The sequence below is a fragment of the Labrus mixtus genome, chromosome 9, assembly GCF_963584025.1.
Source record: "Labrus mixtus chromosome 9, fLabMix1.1, whole genome shotgun sequence".
In the NCBI taxonomy this organism is placed as follows: domain Eukaryota; kingdom Metazoa; phylum Chordata; class Actinopteri; order Labriformes; family Labridae; genus Labrus; species Labrus mixtus.
Window position 1 is genome coordinate 21,709,356 of NC_083620.1, and position 26,938 is coordinate 21,736,293.

The window sequence follows — 26,938 nt, forward strand, 5'->3', positions numbered from 1 at the left end:
GCCTAGTGAAGACATCTCTGTTTCCAGCTTATTGTAGAGCTCTGTATACTGCACACTTGGTTAAACAATAAGACTTACAGAGACTTTGAGTAGCTTATGATGCTGCTGTTGTAATACTAATCTATCACTCTGTCGGGATGCACAACGGTCTCAAGACTTCAAGCAGACTGTAACATTGTTGGCCTAGACATCATAGAATACAGCTTAAGAATGATCATTTTTAATTTAAGTATATAGTCCTTCAAATATACAGCAACGTATAAATCAAACAAAGTAGAAACACACAGTGAAACGTGTAATGGTAACTACAGAAACATTACTACTGGTTGTTCCATGCCTTTATGGAAAGTGGTTGATAAGTAATATTTAAATTCAAACGCCCATTGTGATTTAAATATTACTTTAAACTATATTAGAGTCAAATGAAGACAAATGTGTATGAGAGCGTAGAAAAATAACATTAAAAAAATAGCATAGCCAACTTGTCTGGTTTGAATCATTTTCTTAATATATGCATCATAATAAATCAGTATAACTCTTCAAGGTCTTTTGGTTTCTGTGTTAACTATTCGTCATAAACATTTAGTAGCCTGTTGAGTTTTATATCTCCATTCTGCTCTTTGTCTAAAATGAGAGGTGTTTAAAGTCTCTCGTAGGCTATAGAAGAAATAAAAAACATTCTCTACGAGGCCAATGTCGGACTGTAAGACGGGTTGTGACCATGGACTGTAAATAATAGGGTTGTTTGACATATAGTGGAGCCACACTCATCTGTTTTGTACTCAGGGTGCAAATAAGCTCAACACTGACATCTCCTGGAATGCAATATTAATCGCAGCTCTTTGTTGGGTTTAAAATGAGAAAGTTTGCCCTGTGTAATGCTTTCCAGGATCAGTCTCTCTAAACGATTCGCTTACAGATATTTTTCTTAGTAAAATGAACAGTACCACAGAGTAAAATAATTGGCTCGTGCAATAAAACAATACCTAAACGTATGGCATTATTGTGTAAAAAGTCTAAAAAGGCTATCTTAATGTCGAAGTATGAATCAGCCTATAATAGAAGTACTACTAATTAACTTTAAGTCTTCTCAAGCCCAACCATGGATCTCGCACAGTTTGCCTCAACTTTCCTGAAAGAAAATAACTCATGAGATATCTAGAAAAAAGAAGAAAACAGATGAGATGAAAACATGAGACGAATTTAAAAAAAAAGCAACACTTTGTAAATAAAAGGAAGGCTTTATAAAGTCACGTCTGTCATAGCCATCTGTGCCTGAGAGACTGAGCAGAGGGCACAACACTCCGCCGCTTCTCTTCCGTCAGCAATGACGTCATCATCAGACTAGTGACTGCTGTTATCAAGATGGCGCTGCGGCCAGGATCTGGAGGAGGCAGCAGGTATTTTAGCCTTTTAATATCGACTCTGTCGGTAAAAAAGACAACATGTTGTAACATTTCCGCCTCTTAGTTCCGCTTGAAAACACATTTATTACATCGTAGGGCCTCAAAGACAGTCGTGAAGGCTGGTTTTGTTGTCGATGCTGGGTGATGAGATGGCTGGTTGTCAGGTGTCACAGCTAACGGTAGCTAGCTAGCTGTGTGTGCTGTCTGTCAGAGCTCAGAGTTGACCTCAAGTAACACCAAAAGGTTTTTTAGAGTATGTGATGTCTTGGGTCATGTTAACTATGCGTACAGCTCGTGTTATCCAGTGTTGAGACTACATTTTCCTCCTGTAGCATTGTAACATCATAGCTGTGTATGATGAGCTGACAGGCCTGTTGACGCCTTACTGAAGTCAAATCTGCCTGTTTGTTATTTTATATTCAGACTATTTTATCATTTACAATAAGGTCTTTTTAAATATAATGTTGGTACATTTTTAAAAGGTTAAGAAATTGAAGTAGATGGGAAGGTAAGACCTTCAAAGGAGCTGCCAGATTAGTACTTTGTTGTCTTCCAGCAGCAGATAAAGATACTTTATATTTATGTTCTGATGTAGATTGTGACAGCCCTACTTCATTTATTCCTCTGAAATACAGTAAATCCAGTCTCACGTCTGTTATAAACATTTAAAGACAGTAGACACTAATATATGTGAAGTAGACATACATGTAGTATTAGGAGATGAAAACAGACTCATGATTCTTTCATTCACTGAGCTCCAGCAGCTTGAATAATGAATATCCTCTGGTAACAAGAATCTCTACTAACCAGGTGATACTGATCAGACATGTGACACCAACCACCCTCCTTTAGTCTGTATGAATGAGTGGAGGCTCATGGAAAAAGTAGATCTAATGTCAGAACCTGGAGGTAATCATAGCCCTCACTAATACGTGATCTGATAGTTATTGAAGAGTGTTGTAATGGTCTGGGCTGAAGTCTGATTTGTTTACTTGAGCGATCTATCTGCAGGAGGTATGTCGTTCCAATTCTCTTAACACAATTTGACAATATCTCATAAATCTTTACCTGTTGCGTCTGTCATTAGTAGCAGAATGCTAATAAATGAAAGAGTGTTGAGGCAGGAGGTGGAGCAGTAGTGCAGCGTGCAAAACTAATTTGACAGGTGCAGGTGCTTGAGGTAAATGTATAAATACTGTATAATGATGCTAAGGTTTGTGTACAGCTACAATAATGCATGACATTCATTCTTTAAGTTGGTAAATGTTCCATGTGGATGTCTTCAACAGACCCTGTGATGTCAGATGGCGTCTCAATGTAATAACCCAATTATCAAGGCGTTATGGTATCAATTAAGAAGGTGGACTGGATTCTCTAACTGTTGAAAAGTTTGAATTATAACAGGAGATCCTAAAGCTGTTCATCACAGCTTTTAGACTTGTGGTAAAAAAAGAAACAACAGCAAAACATTGTTGGAGTAAATGTTGTTAATCTTTTTTATTGCACATATTCAATTTAAAAAAAAAAAACATAAACAAGGATAACTATGCGCTCTTTCCCCCCCCCAAACACGATCTTAAAATTGCCGGATCAGTTAAAAAAAGTTCAAAACTCAAAGAAATGAAAAATAAATGCACATCAATTTATCAATTTTCTAAATATTTGCTGTTGATAGTACTGATCACAATTTCCTCAGTAACCTTGTAGTGTTTTTATATCTCTTGTTTTTTTTTAATCCAAAAATGACCCCTAGATTAACAAGCTGGAAGTCAGTGGTTCAAATCAGTCAAGGTTTTAGGCCTAATTATGTTTTTATACTGCATACAGATAATGGATTGAGTAATAATAAGCAACCTCTTCCTTTCCTCCAAGACTGTAATTCCTCTTTTAAATTAGAGTTTTACGTCGAATGCATTTTTCATTTTACTAGAAGTATAAGATCAAATAATTTCAGATTGTGCCTCCTCATTGATGATGACTTTGACTTACACTCCTGACCCTGCCGTCAGTCTCCCAGCTTGAACAACAGTTTGATGATAGCTGTCGGATGATTACAGTCCTTTTACAAGGCAGCAGCCTGCTGGGCCACAGCTGCTCTTACTGCTTATCTCCTCCTGTGTTAATCTGCCCAGCCATGATGACCTGTTATTCACTGCAGGATGGTGGGCATCAGGGCTGCAGCGCTCCTATCCTAACCTTTTAAGCTGCAAATCTTACAGGGAGCAGATGTGAGAGTCTGAAGCATCATGAAGTCAGGCATAACTAACTGAAGTTATCTATCTGAACATAAAACTGAGCCGCCTTTCATCTGCAGCCTCCTCTTCTCTCTGCTGAAAGGTTAAATGATTCTGAATGATCAATAAATAAACAAACCAATATATCCTCTGTATAAATAATGATTATACTACCTGTAATATATTGACCTGACATCTCATTAGCTGTAATTTACCACCAACAGGGAACATAAATTGTCATCAAAAGTCTGCTGTTTAAAAGTCGACCAGGTCATGTTGATTTAAAGGCAGAAAAACATCAATACAAATCTCCATTTAATGTTATTTGTTTTTGTTGGCCAACTGGGGGCAGCAAAAAACAAGCTCTAAACACAACGTGGCCACATTATGACTTTATAAAGATGACTTAATACAGCTAACAGTTACCTGTTAACCCATCTGGCAGTCATAGTTCAACATTAGTGTTCGCCCTGATCAGTGTTTGTGTTCACCTGAAGATTGTAATTGCAATATTCACTCCTCCTTTAGCTCTGTTTTTGGGCTCCACCTCCTGGGGAATACAATATCACGTTCTTTAGCTGCTAAATGTTACAATGTCTGTCAGACGTGATCCACAGCAGAAAGTCACAGGCTAAAAAACACAAAGAAGGAAACCATAAAACTAGAGAGGAACTGCAACTCTCTGTGTTGTCGTAACTATGAGAGGCACATTTCAGGTTGCAAAATGTCTTTCCATCAATTGTTTCTTTTAAATTATTAATTAGCAGAACACCGTCTTGGAACGTGTAATACAGAAGGGTTGCAGGCAGCAATTAAAGGTCACAGAAAATTAATGGAAAATAGTTTTTTATGGACTAAACAGTCGATTAAAAGCAGTTTAAAGGGATTCATTGATTCAAAAATGATTATTTGCAGCCCAAGTATACAGTTTTCAACCCTTGGACTGAACACAAATACAGATATTACTTGTTATGATGCTTTTAAAAAAGCTTCCAGAAGTTAATTTAGCATGCAGAAGTCAAACCCAAGTCAAAATAATTCCTTATTTGCCATGGGGAGTTGGTAATTGCATTGGCAAATGCCTGAACCCTGTGACAATGAGCTCACTGGCTCCCTTTTGTTAGCACAGTTGTGTTGATACTAAAGTTATCAGTATGATAATGTCGCTCACCAGTTGGTTTAGTTAGATGCTCAGAGTCAGACGGGGAGGCAGAGATTCAGCTGGCTCTTTTTTCTGTCTCTGCGTCATCAACGGCAGCCTGAAGAAACGCGCTGTAATGAGTTATAGACAAATAGCTGAAGGCCTGTGTGTGTTGGCTCGGCTGAGGAGAGACTTGGCGGCTTGTAGAGGCTTCCTCGGATTATTTCTTAAAGGCTTGTTTCTCAGCAAGAAGCCAAGATGCCCTTGGAAACTAAACTGCATCATTTAAGCTTTGTTTTGGCATTGATGTTTAAATGAGAAAAGACATTTAACTTGATTCTGGTTGACTGAATGTGCTGAAGTTCTATCTTATTGAAAAGGTGACTAATCTGTCACTGCTACTTTTTGTTCATCATGAAGGATATTTTCCACGTTATCTTTTATATGTACTGCTTGTAATGAAAGCAGCTCCTTGGTATTTGTAAAGCCTCAATAATTTATTTAACAAAAAGTATTTCCCTTGTGGCTTCCTAAAGTGATAGTTTATTAATGATGCAGAAGGTTTAAATAGGATCGGTTCATCAAGGTTTTCAGCGTCGCAGGGAGCATTATTTGGTTCCTGTATCTCACTTAAAAATCTCACAGGTGTCCATAAAGTGTGCATTCACTCTAGCTAAAGTTTCTCTTGACATGCATGTTGTTTTCTTCCTTTAGTTTTATGTATCCTGTTGGCGGAGGTCTGGGACCGCCACAAGGTGAGTCATTCTGTTTCAATATTTTTAATATCTAGTAAACAAAGCTTTTCCCCTCCCCCTGAGTTCAAACGCTGACACAGGATTTTTAATTTCAAAGGGGATCTCTGCATCAACTCTTGGATCATGCCAGCATATTTGAATTAGGAAATCAATCTGTATGAACCTTGAAGATAATTTCACTAATATAATATAATAATATTTCTTGATGATACTGCAATCTTTTTTGCTATAAATAAATAAAATATTATTCCCAAGCAACCAAAAACCTATTTATTCAAATACAGAGCATTTGAATTTTTAACAATTTTCTAGAATAAAATACTGCCATAACACGCTGCTTTTACAAGATGCCATCATTCACTGTGCTTGTTTCTTTGGAGTTGTAGAGCTGGGAGAGCAGGCCTGTTACCCAGAGCTACTGTCAGTCTAGGGCCGCAGCCTCAGCTCATGGCAGGTGGCTGCATAACACACTGTGGTCATACCACTTGACCGGCATCAAGCAGCAACATGTGAAAATATAAATAATTAGTTTAATGGAATAGTGACACTGGTGCAGACTAGGGAGGGTGATGGTATACATCCCTAGAAATAAGTAGCTTGAAGATTTTGCCCCAGTGGAACTCCAACCTTTGTCAAAAGGTTGCACAGAGTAATGCATCACTGGCCTCTGATGTATCATTTACCTGTGCTTGAATGCCATATTTGGGCTGTTGACTCCCATTGGCTGCACCATTTCAGACAAAGTAGATTGTGTGCAGCTTCCTAAACAAGCCACTCATTCAGAGCAGCTGATTGCTAACACAGTGAATCATCTGGCGGCTCAGCTCTGGCTGCTCAGCTCACATAGCATCTGTGAAAACAAACAGAGACTTTCACTCCTTTTCCTCACTCCTCTTGTTTTGTTCCAAGCTGTCACAGTCGTCACAAGAAAAACAGATTTGGTTCTTGCAGAGCCCAAGCCTCCCCAGCTGTCCAGGAAATTGATTTTCAATACTGAATCAAGTCCAGACTCTTAAGGCCTTTTTTCAAACGGCAGAATTGTATTTTTCTTCAGTGTATTTTAAATTGTGGTGACGCTCATGCTTAAAATGGTGATAGAATACACTATTCTTCTTCATGTCTATATTTCATCCTAACAGTGTTTGATGTTTGTTTTTTTTCAGGCATGGTTCCCATGCAGCAACAGCAGCAGCAGCAACAACAGCAGGGCTTCCCTATGGTTCCTGTCATGCAGGCCAACATGCAAGGCATGATGGGAATGAGCTTTGGGGGACAGATGCCCCCCGGGGCCATGCCCATGCAGGTGAGTTTGTGTTCTGCTTTATGTTAGATTAATATTTAGATTAGTGTTGTCCAGGTCTTCTCTGTGTGCATTTTATTTTACATTTTTATTTTATTGTTATTGACTCTGATCTTTAAACACACAAAACTGAAACACTGGATGATTTAGCTGATGTCATTCAATGTGAGGCTGAAGTTTAGAGCTCCTCCTCCTGAAGTACAATACTTTCCTTTGGTTGTAGTATTTAATAACAAGTTAGAGGGGAGTTTAAGAATAACTGTTTGCCTGTTTTTCCTCTCACTGTCTCTCTTCACCGTGCTCTGCCTCTCTCTCTGAACTATTTTATTTAAGGTGCATTTTTTATTTAATATTATTTTTGATTTCATGTACATGTTAATTAAAGTGCCTGTGTGCTATCTGTCATTTGGCCATATCGATTTGACTTAGAGATATATATGGTGTATTGCCATTAAGTTATAAAAATATTGAGATGATTTTTTGGTCCATTTTGCCCAGCCCCAGTCTGAGCTGCTGTTTGTGTTTTTTTTTTTCCTATCAGGGTGGGATGGCGATGAGTATGCAGTCCCCTGGGATGCAGTTTTTGGGTCAGCCACAGTTTATGGGTATGAGACCAGCTGGACCCCAGTACACAGCTGACATGCAGAAACAAATGGCCGAGGAGCACCAGTAAGACTTCTTTACATTTATACCAGATTTCTTCTATATTGTCTGTTTGGTTGTTAATGTCAAAGCTCTGATTGTACAAAACAGCAGGCCGAGTGGTTCCAAGCTAGAAGAGAAAAAGTGACCAGATCTAACTAACTTTTTTTATACCACTTTATTTGTAGGACATTTCCAGTTATGATTTTTTAATAATCTTGGTATCTAGGGTTTCTTCTTTGGTAGACAAAGTTCTTTCATGCTGAGCAAAATAAATATTTCAATAACACTTTGTTCTCACATGACAGCAATGCTCATCTTTATTCCACTACTTTCACTTGTATACTGAGGAACTGCATACACTATTCTGTCCTCCTTCTTTTACATCTTTATTCATTGATTTTCCCCTTGCCTTCCAAGTCTGCTCTTATTAAAAAATCTCTTTAAAGTCTCAACAGGGCATCACGTCTCCAACATATTCAAGAATATTAAGGAATCTGCTCTATTTTGCCCTTCAGAAAACGTCTGGAGCAGCAGCAGAAGATGCTGGAGGAGGACAGGAAAAGGAGACAATTTGAGGAGCAGAAACAGAAGCTGAGGCTGCTCAGCAGTGTCAAACCCAAGGTGAGCCTCTCTCCACCTCCTGATTATTTTCCCACTCTTATTCTGGCCTGTCCAGAGCTCATCTTTGTTACCCCTCTGAACTCCTGACCCTCTTTTGTTCTGTACTCAGACAGGGGAGAAGAGCCGTGATGACGCTTTGGAGGCAATCAAAGGCAACCTGGACGGCTTCAGCAGAGACGCTAAGATGCATCCAACTCAATCATCACAGACCAAGAAGCCAGGTACCTCCACCTCAAAGCTTTCACATCTACTCCCTGTTGTGTCTCTCGGTCAGATGATCTTCTCTCTGCAGCTCTGACACCGCTACCTGACAATGATAGCTGGATTACAGGCAGGTCAGCATGATGAAGGCCCAGCTGGCAGCCAGACCAGCCAAAATACGGATTTTCTGTCTGAGCACATATGTAACATAATTTTTTGTTTCCTTTATTTATATTGTTTCCCCTCTCACACTTCATCTGCAAACCTGTCAGTGTTATTCATCGTTTTCAGTAGTGTCGTGTTTTTTTTTTATATTTGTGTACAATACAGCATCCATGTATGAACCTCAGTGTTCATGTTTGGATCATTTTATTATTTTCCCCACTTAACCTATTTCTGTGCATTTCAAGAAACTGCAGTCATGCATTTCAAAACCACTGCCTGAAGTAAAGCTCGACAGACAAAGTTACCAACCTATTAGAGAAGCAGAAGTAGTATTTAGTTGCTACTTTTAAACATTGGCCTTAAAGGGAACCTTTAAGCTTTCTTCACACGCTCTCATGGTGAATTTCCCGATATAAAGAACTTCCTGCGTTCACACATCACCCAACCCTGACTTTTCACAGAAGTTTTACAAAGGAGCTGGCAGGAAAAAATCAGGGGAAAGTTGGAGGGGATGGCAGCCTCTTGCGTTCACACATGCAGCTCACCCTGACAAATTTTGGGATCTTTTCATGTTTTTTTTTTGTCCGTGTGAAAAAGCCACCCTTGGTTCTTCTCCAAACTTGAACATGCAACCTTAAGACTTTATGTAGAGTCCATATACTCTGGTCCTTCAATTTGGATAACAACTAGCAACAAGTCAAACAGTTCAGTATTGAACAAGATGAAAGCATAGGTTAATAAAGGTTATAAAAAAGAACAGAAGTGTATTAATAGAGAGGCTTTTTTACAGTAATCATGTTGTAATTTATCTCAAGTTGCCATTGATGGGTCCCACACTGCGTCCACGCTGTGTCTGCTTTAAAGTCATTATCATGACACTGGTTGAATTTGCAGGTCTACACTTTCTGGTTTTGCACTAAATAGTCTTTATCTCATTCTTCCAATGTGCAGCTTTTATATCATTCTCCATTGTTCTGTGTTTCTGCCATGTTTTGTGCCATCATCATTATTTCTTCATTTTTTCAGACTCATCGCCATCACACCCGTCTGTCACCACTCACTCCCTCCCCCCCACTGTGTCCGAGGACAATAACGAGTTTAGTGACTTTCAGGGGCCTGTAGAGACCCCCGCCTCCTTCCCTCCGCCCTCCTCCACTTCCTCTGCCTTTGGCCTCTCCTCTCAGGCCTACGTCCAGCCTTCATCCTCTGCCCCTAAGACAGGTTTCTCTCAGGACGATGATGAATTCAGTGACTTTGTTCAGGGTCCCGTAAACGCTGTCCCTTCCTCACAGGCCCAAGTCTTACCTTCGTCCCCTTCACTGAGGGCAGGTCTGTCCTCCTCCTCTTCCTCCCTTCCTCAGTCCCTCCCCGCCTCTGTGTCCATTCCCACTGTCACTCAACACTCTGCTGTCAACACCAGCTCCCAATCTACATTTCAAGGTAACTCTTCTTTTGCTTTGTTGACACCTCCCCTCCCATCCTCATAATTTGTACTCATCCATTTACTCTCTAAATTATACGGAGGTTTTTTTTTTTTTAAACTTGTAATGCTGCCTTGGTTGCTGATGCTAAACATTTGGACTGGTATGTCTTTTTTGAGTTGGTTTTGGCCTGTGATGCAGAGTGAGAGCATGCAGCAAGCTCAGCAGATGGCCCGTCCTCATTACCTAAAACCTTTAAAGCTATCACACATTACAAACAAACAAGGGTGAAGAATGAATCAAAAACTGTGTACCAATAGGTTATTACCATACAGTACCTATATACACCATTAATGCTGAATCCATATTGAATGGTTTGCACACTGATTGGAGACTGTCACTTTCATATATCATGTGGTGTCTAATCTCTGGGATGAGCTGCTGCTCTGTGGCAGTTCTCTGGTCTATGAATGACAGGACAGAGATCAACTTCTGTCCAGTGAAACGCAACAGCCGGCCCTCCATCGGGTGTCATCCCCCAATCCTCTGAGACATTTTTGACCTAGTTGTTAAGCATCTGGAATAAGCAGATTAGAAGGCCTTTCGATCACTGCCTCTGATACGAGAGAAGACCTCAGGAGTATATGTTCTGCCTATTGTGGGATTTACAGGGTTTTTTTTTGTGCCGATGATAATTGCACAAGAACTACAAAAGTGGTACACCAAAACAAACAGTTTGTGCAGGCAGAAGTATAACAGGATCTCAATTATAGCTGAGAGAAAACATTCTCTGAGATACGAAACCAAAAATAAACACGCTAAGCAGGATATTTATCAAGTATGATGCACAACTTTTGCTACAGTAGTTCTATCGAGTAGGGAATTTACTAGGCCTGCAGGATATGAAAGAAATATGGGATGCAGATATCATTGTTTACCATCGCGATAACATTATAATATGCAATAAACAGAAATAAAGCGTGCGCATTGTGTAGAACTCACAGCGTCTGTCTCGATCAGCTGTTCTTCAAAGAACACTTGTTGGCATCATTTCCCCCCTGAACCCAATATCAATCCATCAATCACTAAATATGCAGCATTAAAAGTGAGGATAGCTGATAGCTCACTTTTGTTTCATCTGAAAGCATGACCATTAAATCAAGGCCTCAATCAAACAGTAAAAAATGAACACAGGCTGATGTCTCATGTATTTCAATCAAATTCAGACTTTGACTTCAACTTGTTAATGTGAATACTCTTATCACCATTACAATGGTGTTGTGATTGATTAGGCCGTCCTTGTATTTTTACGTCATTCATACATAGCAAGAAATATAATTTGATTTGAGTTTTGCACAACTCAGCAAAAATATAAAGCTTGATATAAGCATAAAAATAGAATAAATAATCATAGATAAAAAAAAGCACTTTTAAAATGGTAATAGACTTCCATGTAGTTCAGAAGTTAAAACTTAAAATACCTCATGCTACATAAGAGTCTGTGCAGCCTGTTGGGTCTTTATGACCACAGAACACCTGAGTCTTATTTGGAGACTATCCCAAAGCTGAGAGGCTGCTGACTCTGGAGCACGAGTCATACAATGTGTCCAAGGTAAACGTAGAAACCCCGGGAAGTAGACATAAGAGCTCCCCTTGTTGTTTTGGGTCTCAGAATTTGTAAGGCCCTCATGAGTGCCAAAAACATCAGTAACACATTCATTAAACTTCAATTTATCGTTGTGCCTTCTGTAGTTAACATAGAAAAACAGAATTTGACTGTGATTGATAAGTTAATATCCCCCTAAATATGACAACAACAGACATTGCTGCTGAAGCTTCAGACTTAAACTTCTGTGTATAGTGAGTTTGTCACCCAGAAACCTGTTCCTTATTCATTCCTCTAGGCCCGTCCCTGGAAGAGAAGCTTTTCTCCTCATGCGATCTCACTGCTGGTAAGACGGCCCAGGTTAGCTTTAAGTCCAAGCAGAGTATGGCTGAAATGGGTCCTAGAGCCAAAGTCTCAACACAGTTTCAGTCCAGCACTAAAGCCAGGAACTGGGCTGAGGCCCCCAAGGACTTGAGTTCTGTCTTCATCTCAGAAAAAGTACCTGAGGCTCCGGTGTCAGCACCCAGCGTCCCCCCACCGGCTGCTGACTCATCTGCTCACAGCAGTAGTGACAGTGGTGAGAGAAGTGAATGTTTACTCGACTTCATAGCTTTTCTTCTCTCCGTCGCTTTGCTGCAGGATTACCTCGCAATCAAAGCAGTCTCTTCTTTCCGTCCAAATTTCTTCACTCTCTCTTACTGCGACAAATGAATCAGTTACTTTTTCAGGCGGCTTAATCTCTGTCTATTTCTTTGGGTCTTAGTTGGTTTGTACCTGATTCCAGACCAGGCATTAACCTATTTGTTGCTCTTGTGCTGTTTGATCAAATCCTGCTGACATTTTCTTCACCTTTGACATTATTCCAGAGCGTGCTGTCTCCAAGGTTTCCTCCCTGGTCTCTTTACATCTTCTCCTGAGACAAGGCTCTTCTTTCTGCCTGCTTCATATCTTTGTCACTTCAGGCCAAATCTCATTAGAGGGGCCCTCTCATGTTGGCGCTCTGTGCACACATGGTCGAAATGGACTGTTATACCTGCTGACTCAATAAGCTTCCATCTGTTCCCTCGCTGTGTAACACCCTCTGATAACAACCTCTGGCGCATGCTGACTGCTTTGCTTTAACAGGGATGTGCATGGATGGACAGTTGCCACCTGGGCCCAAATAATCCAAGGCTGATTGTGCATGCCACTGCGCTTCTTTGTTGTGCTGTTATTTGTTTATTTGTTTGTCTTTGTCCATGTCATGAGTGTCATCAAGGGGAGTATAAGGCTCGTCATGGAGGCTGAGTGAGGATTTTTAATACGATTAATGTAGTTGCCCTAGACAGATGGGAGGGAATATTAGCAGCGAGGTGACAAACAGGTGCCTTGCAGACAGAGTGTTAGTGAGTTAAAATAATCTATAGCTTGTCCTTCCTGAAACATTTGTTAGCCTTTATGTAGTAAAACTTTTGTTTAATTTCAGCAACTTAATTAGCTTCTCAGTTATTTTATTTTTTTACAAGGCAGTCTCGACTGTCTCCTCTATAAAAGGTTTATGGATGTCTGACGTGGCAGGAGAGCGTTGTATCTGCAACGAGCCTCTTGGACATCAGGTGTATGATTTTGTCCAGTTGGATCCCAGCAGGGCTCAGCTGCCAAGAGGCTTGGCAAATCGTAAGCCTTAACAAAGGCTTTTTGCTAGAAGCACTAACTGTGTGTGTGTGTTTGATGTGTGCGTTTGTCTGCTTGTGGCAGCAGGTGTTGGCGTGTACCCACAACAAGAGCACATCCAGCCCATGCTGCCTACCTGGCTTTACAACGACAGCCTCATCCCAGGTAAACATTTATACACTGACACATCCAGTGCCATGTTTCAGATATTCCTATTAATCATTTACCTCTGTTGCCTTCAGAAAAAAAACAATTAACTACCGGTATACTGGTTAATTGGGATGTCAGTTGTTTACATCTCGTTTTCTAGCACACATGAATATGTCTCCTGCTGTTTCCTTTTCCATAGAAATGTTCAAGAAAGTTCTTGAATTCACCATGACACCGGCAGGGATAGACACAGCCAAGCTCTACCCCATCCTGATGTCATCAGGTCTACCCAGGGAAGCTCTGGGGCAAATCTGGGCATCAGCCAATCGCACAACACCTGGCATGCTGACCAAGGAGGAGCTCTACACTGTACTGGCACTAATTGGTGTGGCACAGGTAAACATCGGAGTAAATCCACTTAGAGCGACTTCACTAATCATCTCTCCTGGCTGGAGTCTGACTACAAACTCTTGGCTGAAATCAGACAGGCTGAGCTAGAAATAGAGAGAAAGAGGCAGTGCTGTGAATCAGCCCGGGGCTCATGGAGCATTGTAAGTCGCGTATATGTCTGAGTCCCCATCAGCCCAGTTAGGCGGGAGGCTGCTTATCATCCTTAGCCCCAGCCTGTCACCGCCTCCACCATGTCTGGGAGGATGCAAATCTGCATGCAGCTCACGAAATACAGCATTCCACTGCTTCCCAACAAAGAATAATAAGATACCGTTGGGGATGTAAATCTTCCGGAGTCTTAAAAAGCAAAAACAGCAAGTTACATTCTCATGTGAGAGGGAACAAGATCTCAGTCTGCCTATGAGGTCCGCTCAAAGAGAACTTGACTGTGTTGAATAATTTATAAGTCAACATCAGTCTTTCTTTTCTTAGTACATTGAATACATGATGGCATCAAATGAAAAAGTTCAGAGTGTAGCTATGACCTCGAATATAAGAACCAAAGATGTGTTTTCTCTATTTGCTTTTACATCCCCTTGTATGTTGCTTCTAGCTCCACTGGGTCACAAATTATTGAGTTTTTAGAAGCTATAGCCTTTTTCTCTACATAAACAGTAGAAGGTCATTATTGTGTTGCGTACTATTGAAGCAGCAGATCAAAAGTGTTTGCTGGTAAGTATTCCAGCAGCAGGAGGATTAATGCTGAAATAACCTAAAATATTTATTGTTTTGTGGCTCATTAATTTGTTTCTGAATACCTGTTGAGTTCTGGCACAGAGATGTAGTCTAGAGGATACTATGAGACTTTGGATGCAGTTGTTATACTTGCTAGTGGGATCTGTTCATGGTTTTGAGAAAATATCCCAAGTTACAGTAAATAAAATCACTGTACACTGTTTCCCATTGTTTCAGAGTGGCCTCCCTGCAATGAATGTGGAGATCCTCGGTCAGTTCCCTTCTGCACCCGTGCCCAACCTGCCGGCCCTGGCTATGGCCATGGCCTCTCACATGCCCCAGCACCAGCAGCCCATGATGACCCAGCCTCCGGTCTCAATGGCAATTCCCACACCAGCACCTCCACCACCAGTCATGGCGATGACACCCGCAGTCCCGGTTCAAGCCCCAACAAACACCAACTTCATTGCCAGTTTCCCCCCAGCACAGGTAACAATCCCACACCTTGAGTTCTTTGTCTTCCTGTCGGGGATATGAATTTAGATCTCACTCACTCAACATATCATTGGCTTAGGTCAACAAAACAGAGGACGACGACTTCCAGGACTTTCAGGAGGCCCCAAAAGCAGGAGCGGGAGACCCGGTCTTCACTGAGTTCAAAGGGGATTCAGGTGGAAATTTTCCCCCAAGCATCGCGTCTCAGCACCAGAACAGGTACAGAGCAGTGGAAATGCTGAGTAGGCAGAAACATGTTCTTATTTTTTAACTTGAACAGAGTAGAATTTGATATTCTAGCTTGGATAATTAGTGTGGTCTTAAAAAGCAGGAAGCTTTGAATTGTCTTTATGCATCATTATTTTTTGTCTGCTTTTTGCCCTCTAACTAGCTCCACCTTTCTGGCAGTGATGAGGGTCTTATATTCTGCCTGTGTTGGTTATTTATAGCCGAGTTACTCTGCATAGTACTCGTGTCTGTCATTGTCTGTCTTGGACACCATAGAGTCAGACACATTGTCTTAATATCTCATAATAACCTCCCCAGAATAACAATGAGTGTGGGTCACCTCTTAATGAATTCCTTTCAGTGGACAGTAGAGAAGCGTTTTTCTTTATATTACTTTCCAATCCTGTATGGAGAGAACATTTTCACGGAGAGGAAGCTGAAAGGCAATTATCCCGTTGGAAGACAAAGAGAAAGTCGAACCAACGTATCTCACATCTTAGAGGCGAAGGCCTTTAAAAATAATTTCCACCAATTCCTCCCATGAAAACATCCACTCCAGTCCTGGCTCTTTCAGCTGCGCAACAAAACTTCCCCACAGTCTGAGATCTTTGTCTAATTGAAGAAGGGGCTGTAAAGCTCATGTCGGGTTGCCACCTTGAATTGGCAGGCAAAACTAAGTCAGATGACATAGAAAGAAAAGAGCTTTGAGGAAACTTCAGTGGAAAGTCAGCTTAATGATTTCCTGTAGTGTATGACTGTAGTATGTCATCAGATCAGCTACTTCAGAAATATAAAGACTTTATACATGTTGTTTGTAAGTGGAGGGATTTGAGCACATCATTTGATTTCTTATGATGCGTTACATACTTACAGTACTGTAGGTAAAGTTTGACATACTGTACCTACTTACCCCAGCTATTGCTAAAGCTAACAAAAACCACAGCTTTGAAAGTTAAATGACTGATTCTAATGTATTGATGTGTTAAAACAATTGTTGGTGGTTTAATTTGAGTAATGTGCTAACCTTTTTTATTGGCTTGGACTGGTTACTTACAAGAGTGTTTGGTGATTACCTGGCAAGTGGCAGCGTATCCCAATGTTATATGGGCCTATTTGTTAAGAAAAAAGATATATATATATATATATATATATATAGAAAGATGGAATGTGGATTGTTTAATAGTGTTGTTTACCCTGTCTCCAGTCTTTTGCTACACTGAGCTAAATAATTTATTGGTATCTTTATATTTTAAGACAGACATGAGATTGTCATCCAGTATAGCTCTAGACATAAACATAAATAAATGTGTTCCTCCAACCTTAAGATTTGACCTGGATCTAAACTGAAGGCCTTTCAATTTGTAACACAAAAACATTTAAACATATTTCTGTGTGTCCCTGTAGCGCTCCTGCCATGCTGACTCCGGTCTCTGGTTCTTCATCAGCCTCTGTCACGTCATCTGATAAGTACGCTGTGTTTAAGCAGCTGTCTGTGGATCAGCCTGCAGAGCCCACACCTCCTGCATCAGGTACCCTCTACACCTCACACGTTGTGCACAATTTCTCAGGAACATTTTCTACTCTCCATGAAATGCTCCAGACAAGTAAAACCCGAGAAAGAAAGATAGTAAAAGACTTAGTTATTTAAGAGTAGGTTATTGAGGAAAAAATGTAATCTTCACACCTCCAGCTCCTTTACCTCAATGTGTCATCACACATCTCAGCCATGACACAGCCAAGGAATTGTGCAACCAAGTATTATCCTTTTTTGATCAACGTAATGCAGAATTTTACTTAGTTTTAATATTTATGTTGAATCCTGGAGTCATCCTTAAGTCAACTCAAATGGTAATGCAGGCCGCTTCAATGAGGACATCTTCAGTTTTATGAAAATGTTTCTAACTTATATAACCTTCTTTCATAATCGCTGACTCCTATGTTTTCCCACATCAACCCATGCAGATAGGTTGGTGATGTCTGGAAACACAAATCTAATAACATCACCTGCAAATAAGAATGAGTGCTGAGTGTCTGTCTTTAAGATCTGATTTCAGAAACAAATGTGATTTGCCTGCAGGCTGAACAAAGCTGCAGAGTTTCAAAACAAACTGCGTTAAGGGAACACATTTTTGCCTGCATTTCCTGCTCATACTAAAGTCATTCTTTTACTTTTTTGATCCAGATTCCGGGGACAAATACAGTGTGTTCAGACAACTTGAGCAACCTGCTGACAAGAAACCAGTCGGTAAGAAACTCTGCAAGCCTTTTTTTTTTTTTTTTTACATTTAAGTCATGCACACACACTTGCATATGTAAAGCAGCAGATTCCTAAGCCAGTACCTTAGGTTTCTTTGTCAATGAACAAATATGACAGCATTGGCTCTAAGTTGGTCCCTGCAAGCAGATTGCTAAAGGACCTTATAGAAAAACCTCTCGTCCTCCTTAGAGAACACATCTTTTGTCAGGACGAATGTGTTGGTGCTAGATTCCCTCTAATTAAACATAGTCTTGTATTTGAAGCTCTCAGGTCATTGCAATGCCATATTTCCATTTTTGCACTGTATCTTGTTTGGTAAGCCCCCACATTGTTGATATCCGTGTATTTCCCGTCCCTGTTTCATTAGAACAGTTTCCGATGGGGACCGCTCTTACAACTCCAGTAAGTCGTGCTTTTGCGGTGACCTTTCCTTGGCATTGTCAGGCTCCATCTCCTTAATGAGCCCATTAGTTATCTCTTGTCCTCCACATACACCGACAGTGTGAACAGATTCTGTGTTTCAGTCCCTACATATATTATATTTTACCACAGTGGATGTACAACCAACTGAAACTAGAAGGCCTTTCACTTTTCTTTCTGGTGGAGTAGTCCAACATTTTCGAGTCTAAAGATTCTTTAGAATATCCTCTACTGTTGTGTTTCCCTGCCAGACCAGTGTTAGTGCTGGTTTTTCAAGACCACAGGCAAAAGCAATCTGTCTTTTCCAAAACACCTTATTTAGCTTAATTTAAAAATATAGTTCAGAAATCTTTATAAAAGTTGAACCGCTATAGCATGGGGAAACATGTTGACTACTACTTCACTGGGAGACTCTTTCACTCTGAAAGTCAAGACAAAATAACTAGTTTGATCTTGATGGACTTTACAGGTCTGTGCATGGTTGTGATGATGAAGCTTTTCTGTGCAGTGATGTGTGCTCGACCAAAAGTTGGTAGTGTGATTGTGAACCTAATCTATCTGCCTCTTTCCTTTTAGGATTGAAATAGACAGGATTATGGAGGGAGCAGCCGAGGCTTTATTGTCTCATCATGTCTCTGACATAATTTCTTAATGTTCTCAAATTGTTTTCTTTGGTTTGCAGGGGAAGGATTTGCAGATTTCAAGTCTGTCAGCGCTGATGATGGCTTCACAGACTTTAAAACCGCCGACAGCGTCTCTCCACTAGACCCCTCAGAACAGGCCAAGATCTTTCAACCTGCCTTTCCTCCTGCTTTCCCAACCTCTCAGTCTCTACAACAGCTACCACAGCAGCAGCCAGCAGTTTCTCTATCTCAGCCCAAAAATCCTCTAAATATGGCCGACCTGGACCTTTTCTCTTCCATAGCTCCCTCTGTTCCCGCCTCCTCTGAGACAAAGCCCACCACATTCCCCTCAGTGTCTGTGCCCCCCTCTCTAGTTCTCCTACCAGGTGGAGCAAAACCTCCCGGGGGAGGAGCAGACGATTTCGGTGACTTTACCCTCTTTGGCTCCTCCTCTGACGCTGCTCAGGCTTCAGCAGCAGGAGGAGCTGTGGCGGCCCCTCAGGACGACTTTGCAGACTTCATGGCGTTTGGCAGTTCTGGTGGGGAGCCTAAAGGTGAAAGCAGTGCGGGGGTCCAAGGGGAGCCCTCAACTCAGCCGCGGCCTCAGCAGAGCTCAGACAAGTACGATGTATTCAAACAGCTGTCTCTGGAGGGGGGTCTGGCCTACGACGATACTAAAGAGAGTGGCGGAGGATCCTTTTCTTCTCTTAAGAGCGATACAGATGACTTTGCCGACTTTCAGTCCTCGAAGTTCTGCACGGCGCTGGGGGCTTCAGAAAAGACTCTCGTAGACAAGGTGTCTGCTTTCAAACAGGGCAAAGAGGACTCTGCCTCCGTAAAGTCCCTGGACCTCCCATCTATCGGGGGGAGCAGTGTAGGAAAGGACGACTCCGAGGACGCTCTCTCGGTGCAGCTGGACATGAAGCTCTCGGACATGGGCGGAGACCTGAAGCACGTGATGTCAGACAGCTCTCTGGATTTGCCGGGTCTCTCGGCCCACCAGCCCCCCGCTACAGGTGAGGAACTAGTGCGATTGCTCTGGTGAGGGGCCCCCCCACCCCTTGTCCATTCAAACACAGTATTCATTTAAAGGCCAGCAGTGGCCTCATCCTCAGTGCCCAATGCTGACCACCAAACAAGGGGTCAAAGGGCAAGGTCCTTATTGAATTGAATAATCTCAAACACTGCAGACAGACACTGTATGAATAACATATCAGATTAGACCCATCTCAACTTTCATTCTACATTTCATTATTCATATCATCTTATTTATTTATTTATGTATTTATTCAAATCATTTATTTCATCCTCTCTTTTTTTATGACCATATTTATCCTACTCCCTCCCGTAATACAGAATTATTCTAATGACAGAGAGGTCTTGCCCTTATCTCTGTTAATCTACAATGATGATGGATGTCTGGTTGGGATGTGTTGGCTGTCGTGTTTACAGGGACTTGAATCAGCTCCGTGTTTGTTCGGTTGACTCCCTTCAGTGTAGCTTTTGTCTTCACAGGCATGAATCTGTTTGTGCTTGTGTGCTTGTTGTTGAAATGACATGTCGTTCAACACAAACCAAAAAGATGATGAGAAGATGAGTACAGAAGCCTGTACTATGAAGTGAGTTCAGCATACCAGGCTTATCTTTCCGTTATGTGGCTCCTCTAACCCTAACAGAGGAGATCACACAAAAGCTTATTATCAACCTGATAAGTTAACCCAGAGTTTGTTTGAGCGCTTTCACATTTAAAGGGGCGGTGTTATCAGCACAACTGTAAAGTATTAATCATATCTTTTTCAATCATATTATATATATTATATCAGACAGTGAAGACAAAGTTATTGTAGGTCCCCTGTATGAGGTGAACGACTTTGCAGAACTGAAAATCCAGAGTTAACCCTGATTGATGCACAGGCCTCAGGAAGAGTGTTCCAGTTTGATCGTCATGTTTATCCAAATCAAAGGTCATCGCACAATAGCAAGTTAAACAAAGGCACAATCTCTAAGCCAAGTTTTAACTTTTAAACTCTGGACTTTTGGTTTGTCAGTATCGGATTATATCATTTTGTTCAGTTGAAAAGGAAATGTAACCACATGTAGGACATTTTGCATGCACAACTGGAAACAGCTATTTTAAATATTAAATCACAAAGCAGTTGAGAAGTGTGAACACGTCAAAGATGGATGTATCTTCAGGCCAGAGTGTGTGAATGTGATGTGTGTGTATTATTAACCTGCACTATCTCAGACTCGCCATGCAGTATTATTTTAGAAAACATCCGTCTGATTTTGAGATTTTTCTATAAAAGCATCTTGCTTTGCCTCCCCTGCCTCGCTTCCATACTATTGACCTGCAACTTGATTTTTTTCTTGCTGCGTCATTTTGTATGATAAAACAGTTATTTGTGTAACCGAACTGTTTATTCCATAATCAAAGGAAAAAGACAAACACTTAATTGTTCTACTCTCGCGTATGAGGTTAGAATATTTTTGGCTTTTCCCATCTCAAACACAAAAACCAGTGACGTTTAGAGACGTCACCTTTGGCTCTGGGAGATGATCATATTATTATATTTAGATAGACAGATACATGGATGTACATTATTGATTCCACATTGTTCAGTCATTTGATCCCTAAATTTACAACAATTTTCCAAAGACTTTTTAAAGACTATATTTGACAGATGAATCAATAATTATTGTAGCACTCGTCATTTATTTAATGTAAATCGACCCAGTTTCTGTATTAATAAGGTAACGCCCCCTTCAGCTCTCCCTCTCCTCCTCTCTCGTGAGCTCATCTTTTATTCATTGAGCATCTCACTTTCATGTCATGGCTCATGTTACACATGAAACATTCAAGACTTATTTTAAATGTAACCTGAGAAAGACACATACATGTTGCCAGGTGAAAGCTTTACAACTGAAGTATTTGATTTTTTTCCAAGTTCAGATAATTATCCAGCTGGTTGGAAATGTTGATTTTTTTTTTCACTGCATGGTACAGCTCTGCTCAACTCCACTAATTTTAATCAGCCCAGTTTCCAAGTGAACTAGCCGATACGATTAAAGGTGGAAACACTGCAGACCCCTGATTGGTCAGAGGGAAAACCCTGAGAAGGACCCGAAGAACAAGGTTGATAGCATGCACATATTTTTAAATTATGTTTCCCTTTCAGAATCAGCAAACAATCACATTCACGATATGATCCTTCTTCCTTCTTACATCTTTTCATGGAAGGTTTATAAGTAATCAACAAAATGAAATTAAAATGAAATGGAAACGAGTACACACACATTTCTGAAAATCATTAAACATACTTTTTCCATAAGTAAAATATACATCTTTAAGTACCTGCCTGTGTTTGAGCAGCATTGAAGACACAAGGCCTCGTACTATGTGCACTAGGAACAAAGTAGTGAAAGTACCAGTGTAAAGCAAGTGGAGTTGAGTAGAGCCGATCTGTCCTGTGAAGAGAAACATTAAAAGTCTTCATCTGACTACACTGACATGCTGTCACTCATGCATCCAACTCTGCATGGATAGAAGTTGTTTCTAATCTTTAAACATTTCAATCAGTTAATTATCACCCAACAACATGAACACAGCATCATTTCATCCAAGGAAGAGTTGATTCAAAAACATCAATGTAAACATCCATTGCCTTATTTCAGTTTGTGTTCAGTGGCTGTGTAAAAGCGGCTCCTCTGTACTGACCGAGTGAGATGTGTTCAAACCCTCAGCCCATGGAGTGTAACAGTTATGCCGCTGACAGAGCCCAGTTTCACACAGAATACATTCCTTCAAAGGTTTTCTGCTGCTGTAACAGCCGCTTCACATTTCTCCTCAAATTGTATCTATCTCATGTTCTTGGAGAGCTCTGGGACTCACCTGTTGTTAACGTGTAGCAGGCCGAGCAATCCCATCAGGCTTTGCACTGTGTTTCTGTAAACTTAAAGAGACAGTATTTCTTTCCTAAAGTTCCTTTTGAGTGTTTGAGCACAAAAGGAATCTGATTTTGTTTGTTCTCTTTCTATTTATTTTACCGTTATCTGTGATATCGCAGCATGAACTATCATGTGTGTGGCTCAACAGACTGGCTCTCTGAGAACATAATGACGTTAGTATTACCCTTCCTGCCTTGCTTTTTGCTGCAGTGTGCCTGCCTTTTCAATTTGTGAAATTGACAAGAACGTTATACAAAATACAGTTTTATGCATACCAGTATTGCAAGTTGTTTTTAATGAAGGAACAAATGTATACATGCAGATTTAATAGTGTATTTTTATTACAGGAATATTAGCTACTTAAAGACTACTTGATCTTGATGTGATTCTCCTACGATGTAAATTGAGTGTAGCCTTCAGTATAAAGTAAGATTACAATGTTAATTATATTTTAGATTAACATTCCAGACTACACATTGTTTCCTTGAGTAGTAATGATGTATCTCTTATTTCTAAAGGGATCATTCAAGTTTGTGCACATTAGCCTGCTTTGACAAACAATCACTGTAGCAACAAAATAAAAAAAAGGATACTGTCTCTTTAAATCTGTTTCTGCATCTGTGATTGGATGTAAATGAAGGCCCTGTCTGGGATGTCAGATGTTAGGGTTGGCCCTTTTTGTTTTCTGTAACCCTTTGAGTGCTTGAATCGTGTTCACGTTCCGTTTACACGCTGATTATTGTGAGAATGATTGTTAATGTATAAAAATGGCAGCCTCTTAAATTGTGGCTCTGAAGTCCTCACTGATCCTTAAGTGCAGTTTGTACGCAGCCTTTCCAAACCAGCGTGAAGTGTTGGGATGCTGTGCCCATCCCCCCCTCGTTCAGGTCCTCAAAGGGTTAATGCTTCCTGCCTTGGGCTTTTTCTTTGAATTATCTTTTCAACCTGGCTTTTCAAAGTGTTATGTATTCTTTTCCAATATACCTGTTGCTTTACAACCTGATAGTAAAACAAAGTTTGTCATCTCCCCAGAGTTACTGATTCTAGTCTGTGAATGTGCCTTCTCATTCTGGTTTCTGCTTCTATTTCGTAGGATAATCTTTGTTTTACCTTCTCGCTGTTTTTCTTCTTTTCTCCTGACTCTGCATGCCCTTGTACTCTAAATGACTGAATCTAATTTTACAAGTGTTAGTTTGACAAACCTCTTGTAATGATAGACCTCTTTCACAGTACTTTGTGACCTTTCTCTTTCTCTCTACTCATGTTGTCGTAATAAATATTACTGTTGGTATTGCTGAAATGCGTACCGTCTTATTTTCTCCTTCCTTTCTCCTGAGAAGCTCTAAATTGATCTAATGACACGAAGCTTATAGAACTGGGTCCTTGTCAATTTCACAAATTGCTTTTTGTATCCGAGGGTTTTGTCTGGTAAAATAGGAAGGGTTCAACAAGGTCGGTTTGTGTGTGTTTGGGTGTGTGAGAGAGGGACACCGGAATTCATGAGTGCTGGCAAATTTGTGTGAGCTGCGCAGCGCTGTCAGCTCCTATTAGTCATAAAGAAACTGATAACAAACTGTGTTCTGTCAACAAAACACAGTGACTGACACAGGCCAAAACTGTAGTGAGAGGAAACATCTTTATTTATATTGTCATAGCAAAGCCTTTCAGGTTGCTTTTAGTATACAGAGATCAAGTCCAATTAGTGTCAGAGAAGCTATTTGTCATCAATGAAAACAGAGAGTGTTATTAAAGAGACAGAAGAATTACCTCCCAAAAAGACAGTGTTCCTGTTCAATTCACTGAGTTTTAGTTAGATTATGGCAATTAATATTTATTTTCTCTTCTACATGATTCAGCTCAGACATAGAAACAAGAGCAAGAAATGATTTTGAACTCTGACATAGTGGATGTTACTGCTCTTACAACAACAGGAATCAGCCGTTAACAGTAATCCTGAATGTGGATTATCATGTATGTGGTTGATGGTGTGTACAGAATCTGTTGGTGGGGTTCAATATACAATACATATCATTCACATCTTGACACTATTGACTACAAAGCATGGGTAATGTCAGTAGTTAAGTCACTTCTCCAAAATGACAAAACATCCTGATTTTTAATGTACCTGTAATTTGATCTTTTCAATGGTTGAGGTTTTATCTATTTGTCTTTTGAGATATCTCTAATATTGTATCCTCCATTTGGCCCAATGGAATTAAATAGAATGTTCTTTATAGACATCAATGTCATTTCTAAGTCAAATCCACATGGACCAAATGCCAGTATTACACAGGCACTTTTATTAACAGCCAGCTGCTAAATGTCAACATGTACATACACATGAAAAATGACTGAAACAAACTACCCATTTGTGAAATAAATTAAATAATATTAAATAAAAATGCTCCTTTAATAAAATAAAACAAATCAATAAAGTTCCTATCCTGCATAAGAAAACACATACAGCTGTGTATTTTCTTAGGCAGGCATTTTATTTTATTTTTTTGTTCAGAGAGCGAGAGAGGTGCAGCAGAGTGAAGAGGGACATGCAGTGTGAGGAGAAATAGGCAAACTGGTGGCTCTACTGTATTTATTTCTAATTTATAATCCTGTTAGCAAACACAATGTAATACTTGAATACCTTGAATCAGTGTGGAGGCAGAACTTTAAAGCCCATCAAACCCAGCTGAATGGCTAGACACCACAAGATGTAAATAAAACAATAGTTTCAGTAATTTAGCTGAAGTGACCCTTTAATATACATACAATCCCTGGGTCAAGACCTTATACTGTTAGAAGCATCTGATCTGTAGATAAGTGAAAACATGTTAATCCATCAGTTCATCATCCAGGCTCGTTATTGTTCTGCCTTCATGGGAGCATTTCTAATGTTTCTAGGAACCACTGGTATGTCTGTGTTGTCATTACAGAGGGAGACGACATGAAATTTGACCCGTTTGGGACGTCGGCCCTCAGCACCCTGTCCAGCTATGACTGGTCAGACCGGGAGGAATGTCTGCCCGGGGAGGTCAGAAAGTCACAGGACATGGAAGGAGTTTCTCTTCCATCTTTAGCTCCTGCACAGAGGACGGAGTTGACCTTTGGCAGCTCTGAAAACATCACAGGCAGCTCCGCAGCAAAGATCGCTACCTCTTTCCCTGCCGAGGACGGCTCCTCGACAGACGACAAGTTCGAAGCCTTTGCTGATTTTGGCTCCAGTGACCATGGAGGTGTCGATGCTGGGGACGACTTTGGGGACTTTGCCAGTACAATCTCGGAAAAGTCAGACTCGCCCCCTGCCAGCACGGAGACGGGCTCCGAGGGAAATCAAGGGGAGGCCTCTGACGAGTTTGGAGCCTTCCAAGGGGATAAGCCCAAGTTTGGCAAGTCTGACTTCCTGAAAGCAAGCGCTCAGCCCAAAGTCAAGTCCAGTGAGGAGATGATCAAGAACGAACTGGCAACATTTGACTTGTCTGTCCAAGGTGAGTTACAATATCATGTTTCTTCTGTTACATGTCATAGAAATACAATGTTTTTCTATTCAGAATTTATACAAATCAGTCACACAAGAATTGAACTTGCAGACCAACTAGTGATAAGAATAATCATAACTTGCTGCCTCCAATCAGTTTTATTGAATATACATTTAGAAGAATGCTTTTGATTTTTCGAACCCAGGATGAATATTCTATGAAATTTACCGCAAAAGGCAGCAGATAACCTTTCAGCAGCTTTTTCACGTGTGTTTGTCTGCTTGAAAAATTACTTTTGTCGTAATAACAAACTCTTGATAAACTGATTGCTTTCAGAGCTTAAATTAAATGTCAGTTTTAAAAAAGAAGCAAAAATTAAAAGTTTTTAATTCAGCCTGTGGAACTCTTGCCCTTGGCACTAAAATGGCCCTCGAACACTGTCTTCAATCATCTTCCCTTATCCTGCCCTCACGTGTGAGGTCCATCGGCTCTGTAATAAAGCTGTCAGACATTAGATGGCAGTGTTGAGATGACAGCCGTGCTCTAATGGCAGTGACTCCTGAGAGATGGATTAGAGGAGATCAACAAATCCATGAGCAGAAATTAACCGTATCCACTGAAAGGCAGCTGGTTTTCAAATCGCTTTTTGCTGTTCTTGTGTCCCACATATCATTGATGATTGTTTCACTGCACTGTGATATAAGCCCATTTGACTCCCAGACTCATCTCCTTACGCTGGATTTAATTTGTGTAAAGAAGAAGAGGGCTAACTTGGCTCATCTTCCCCCAGTGGAACAGTAATCCAATCATGGTGGGGATTCTGGTGTTGTTGGGAAGATGACGCATGTCTCTGTGGGGGGGTGGAGTATATGGGGGGGGGTTTGATTACCTGCGGCAGTACAACCCTCACACACACACATGCACTGACTGGAAGCCCCATTGGAATAGTCTGAGGTTTAGCATGTGTTTGTTGTGATACCCTGCCAGGATCTGTCCGTCTGCGAGTCCCTTTGAATTATTCATACCTGCATATTTGTGCATCTATTTTGTACGTAATTATTGTTTGTCACA

General features: G+C 40.6%; 1 protein-coding gene across 8 annotated transcripts in view; it reads left to right on the top strand.

Annotated features, from left to right (window-relative positions):
• The first annotated feature begins 1,306 nt into the window (after positions 1–1,306).
• The window catches only part of synrg (synergin, gamma), a 35,633-nt gene continuing 10,001 nt past the window's right edge, over positions 1,307–26,938 (top strand). For 2 of the 8 annotated variants that reach the window (XM_061046890.1, XM_061046892.1), the window contains exons 1-16: positions 1,307–1,400; positions 5,496–5,536; positions 6,700–6,839; positions 7,378–7,505; positions 7,997–8,102; positions 8,212–8,323; positions 9,495–9,908; positions 11,794–12,072; positions 13,233–13,313; positions 13,498–13,694; positions 14,661–14,912; positions 14,998–15,137; positions 16,551–16,675; positions 17,329–17,391; positions 18,506–19,462; positions 25,325–25,876. In XM_061046890.1, coding sequence (XP_060902873.1) covers positions 1,366–1,400; positions 5,496–5,536; positions 6,700–6,839; positions 7,378–7,505; positions 7,997–8,102; positions 8,212–8,323; positions 9,495–9,908; positions 11,794–12,072; positions 13,233–13,313; positions 13,498–13,694; positions 14,661–14,912; positions 14,998–15,137; positions 16,551–16,675; positions 17,329–17,391; positions 18,506–19,462; positions 25,325–25,876 — 3,622 coding nt within the window. In that variant the 5' untranslated portion in view covers positions 1,307–1,365. The remainder of the gene's footprint in view (positions 1,401–5,495; positions 5,537–6,699; positions 6,840–7,377; positions 7,506–7,996; positions 8,103–8,211; positions 8,324–9,494; positions 9,909–11,793; positions 12,073–13,232; positions 13,314–13,497; positions 13,695–14,660; positions 14,913–14,997; positions 15,138–16,550; positions 16,676–17,328; positions 17,392–18,505; positions 19,463–25,324; positions 25,877–26,938) is intronic. The other 6 variants (XM_061046891.1, XM_061046893.1, XM_061046894.1 and 3 more) reach the window with 6 other exon arrangements.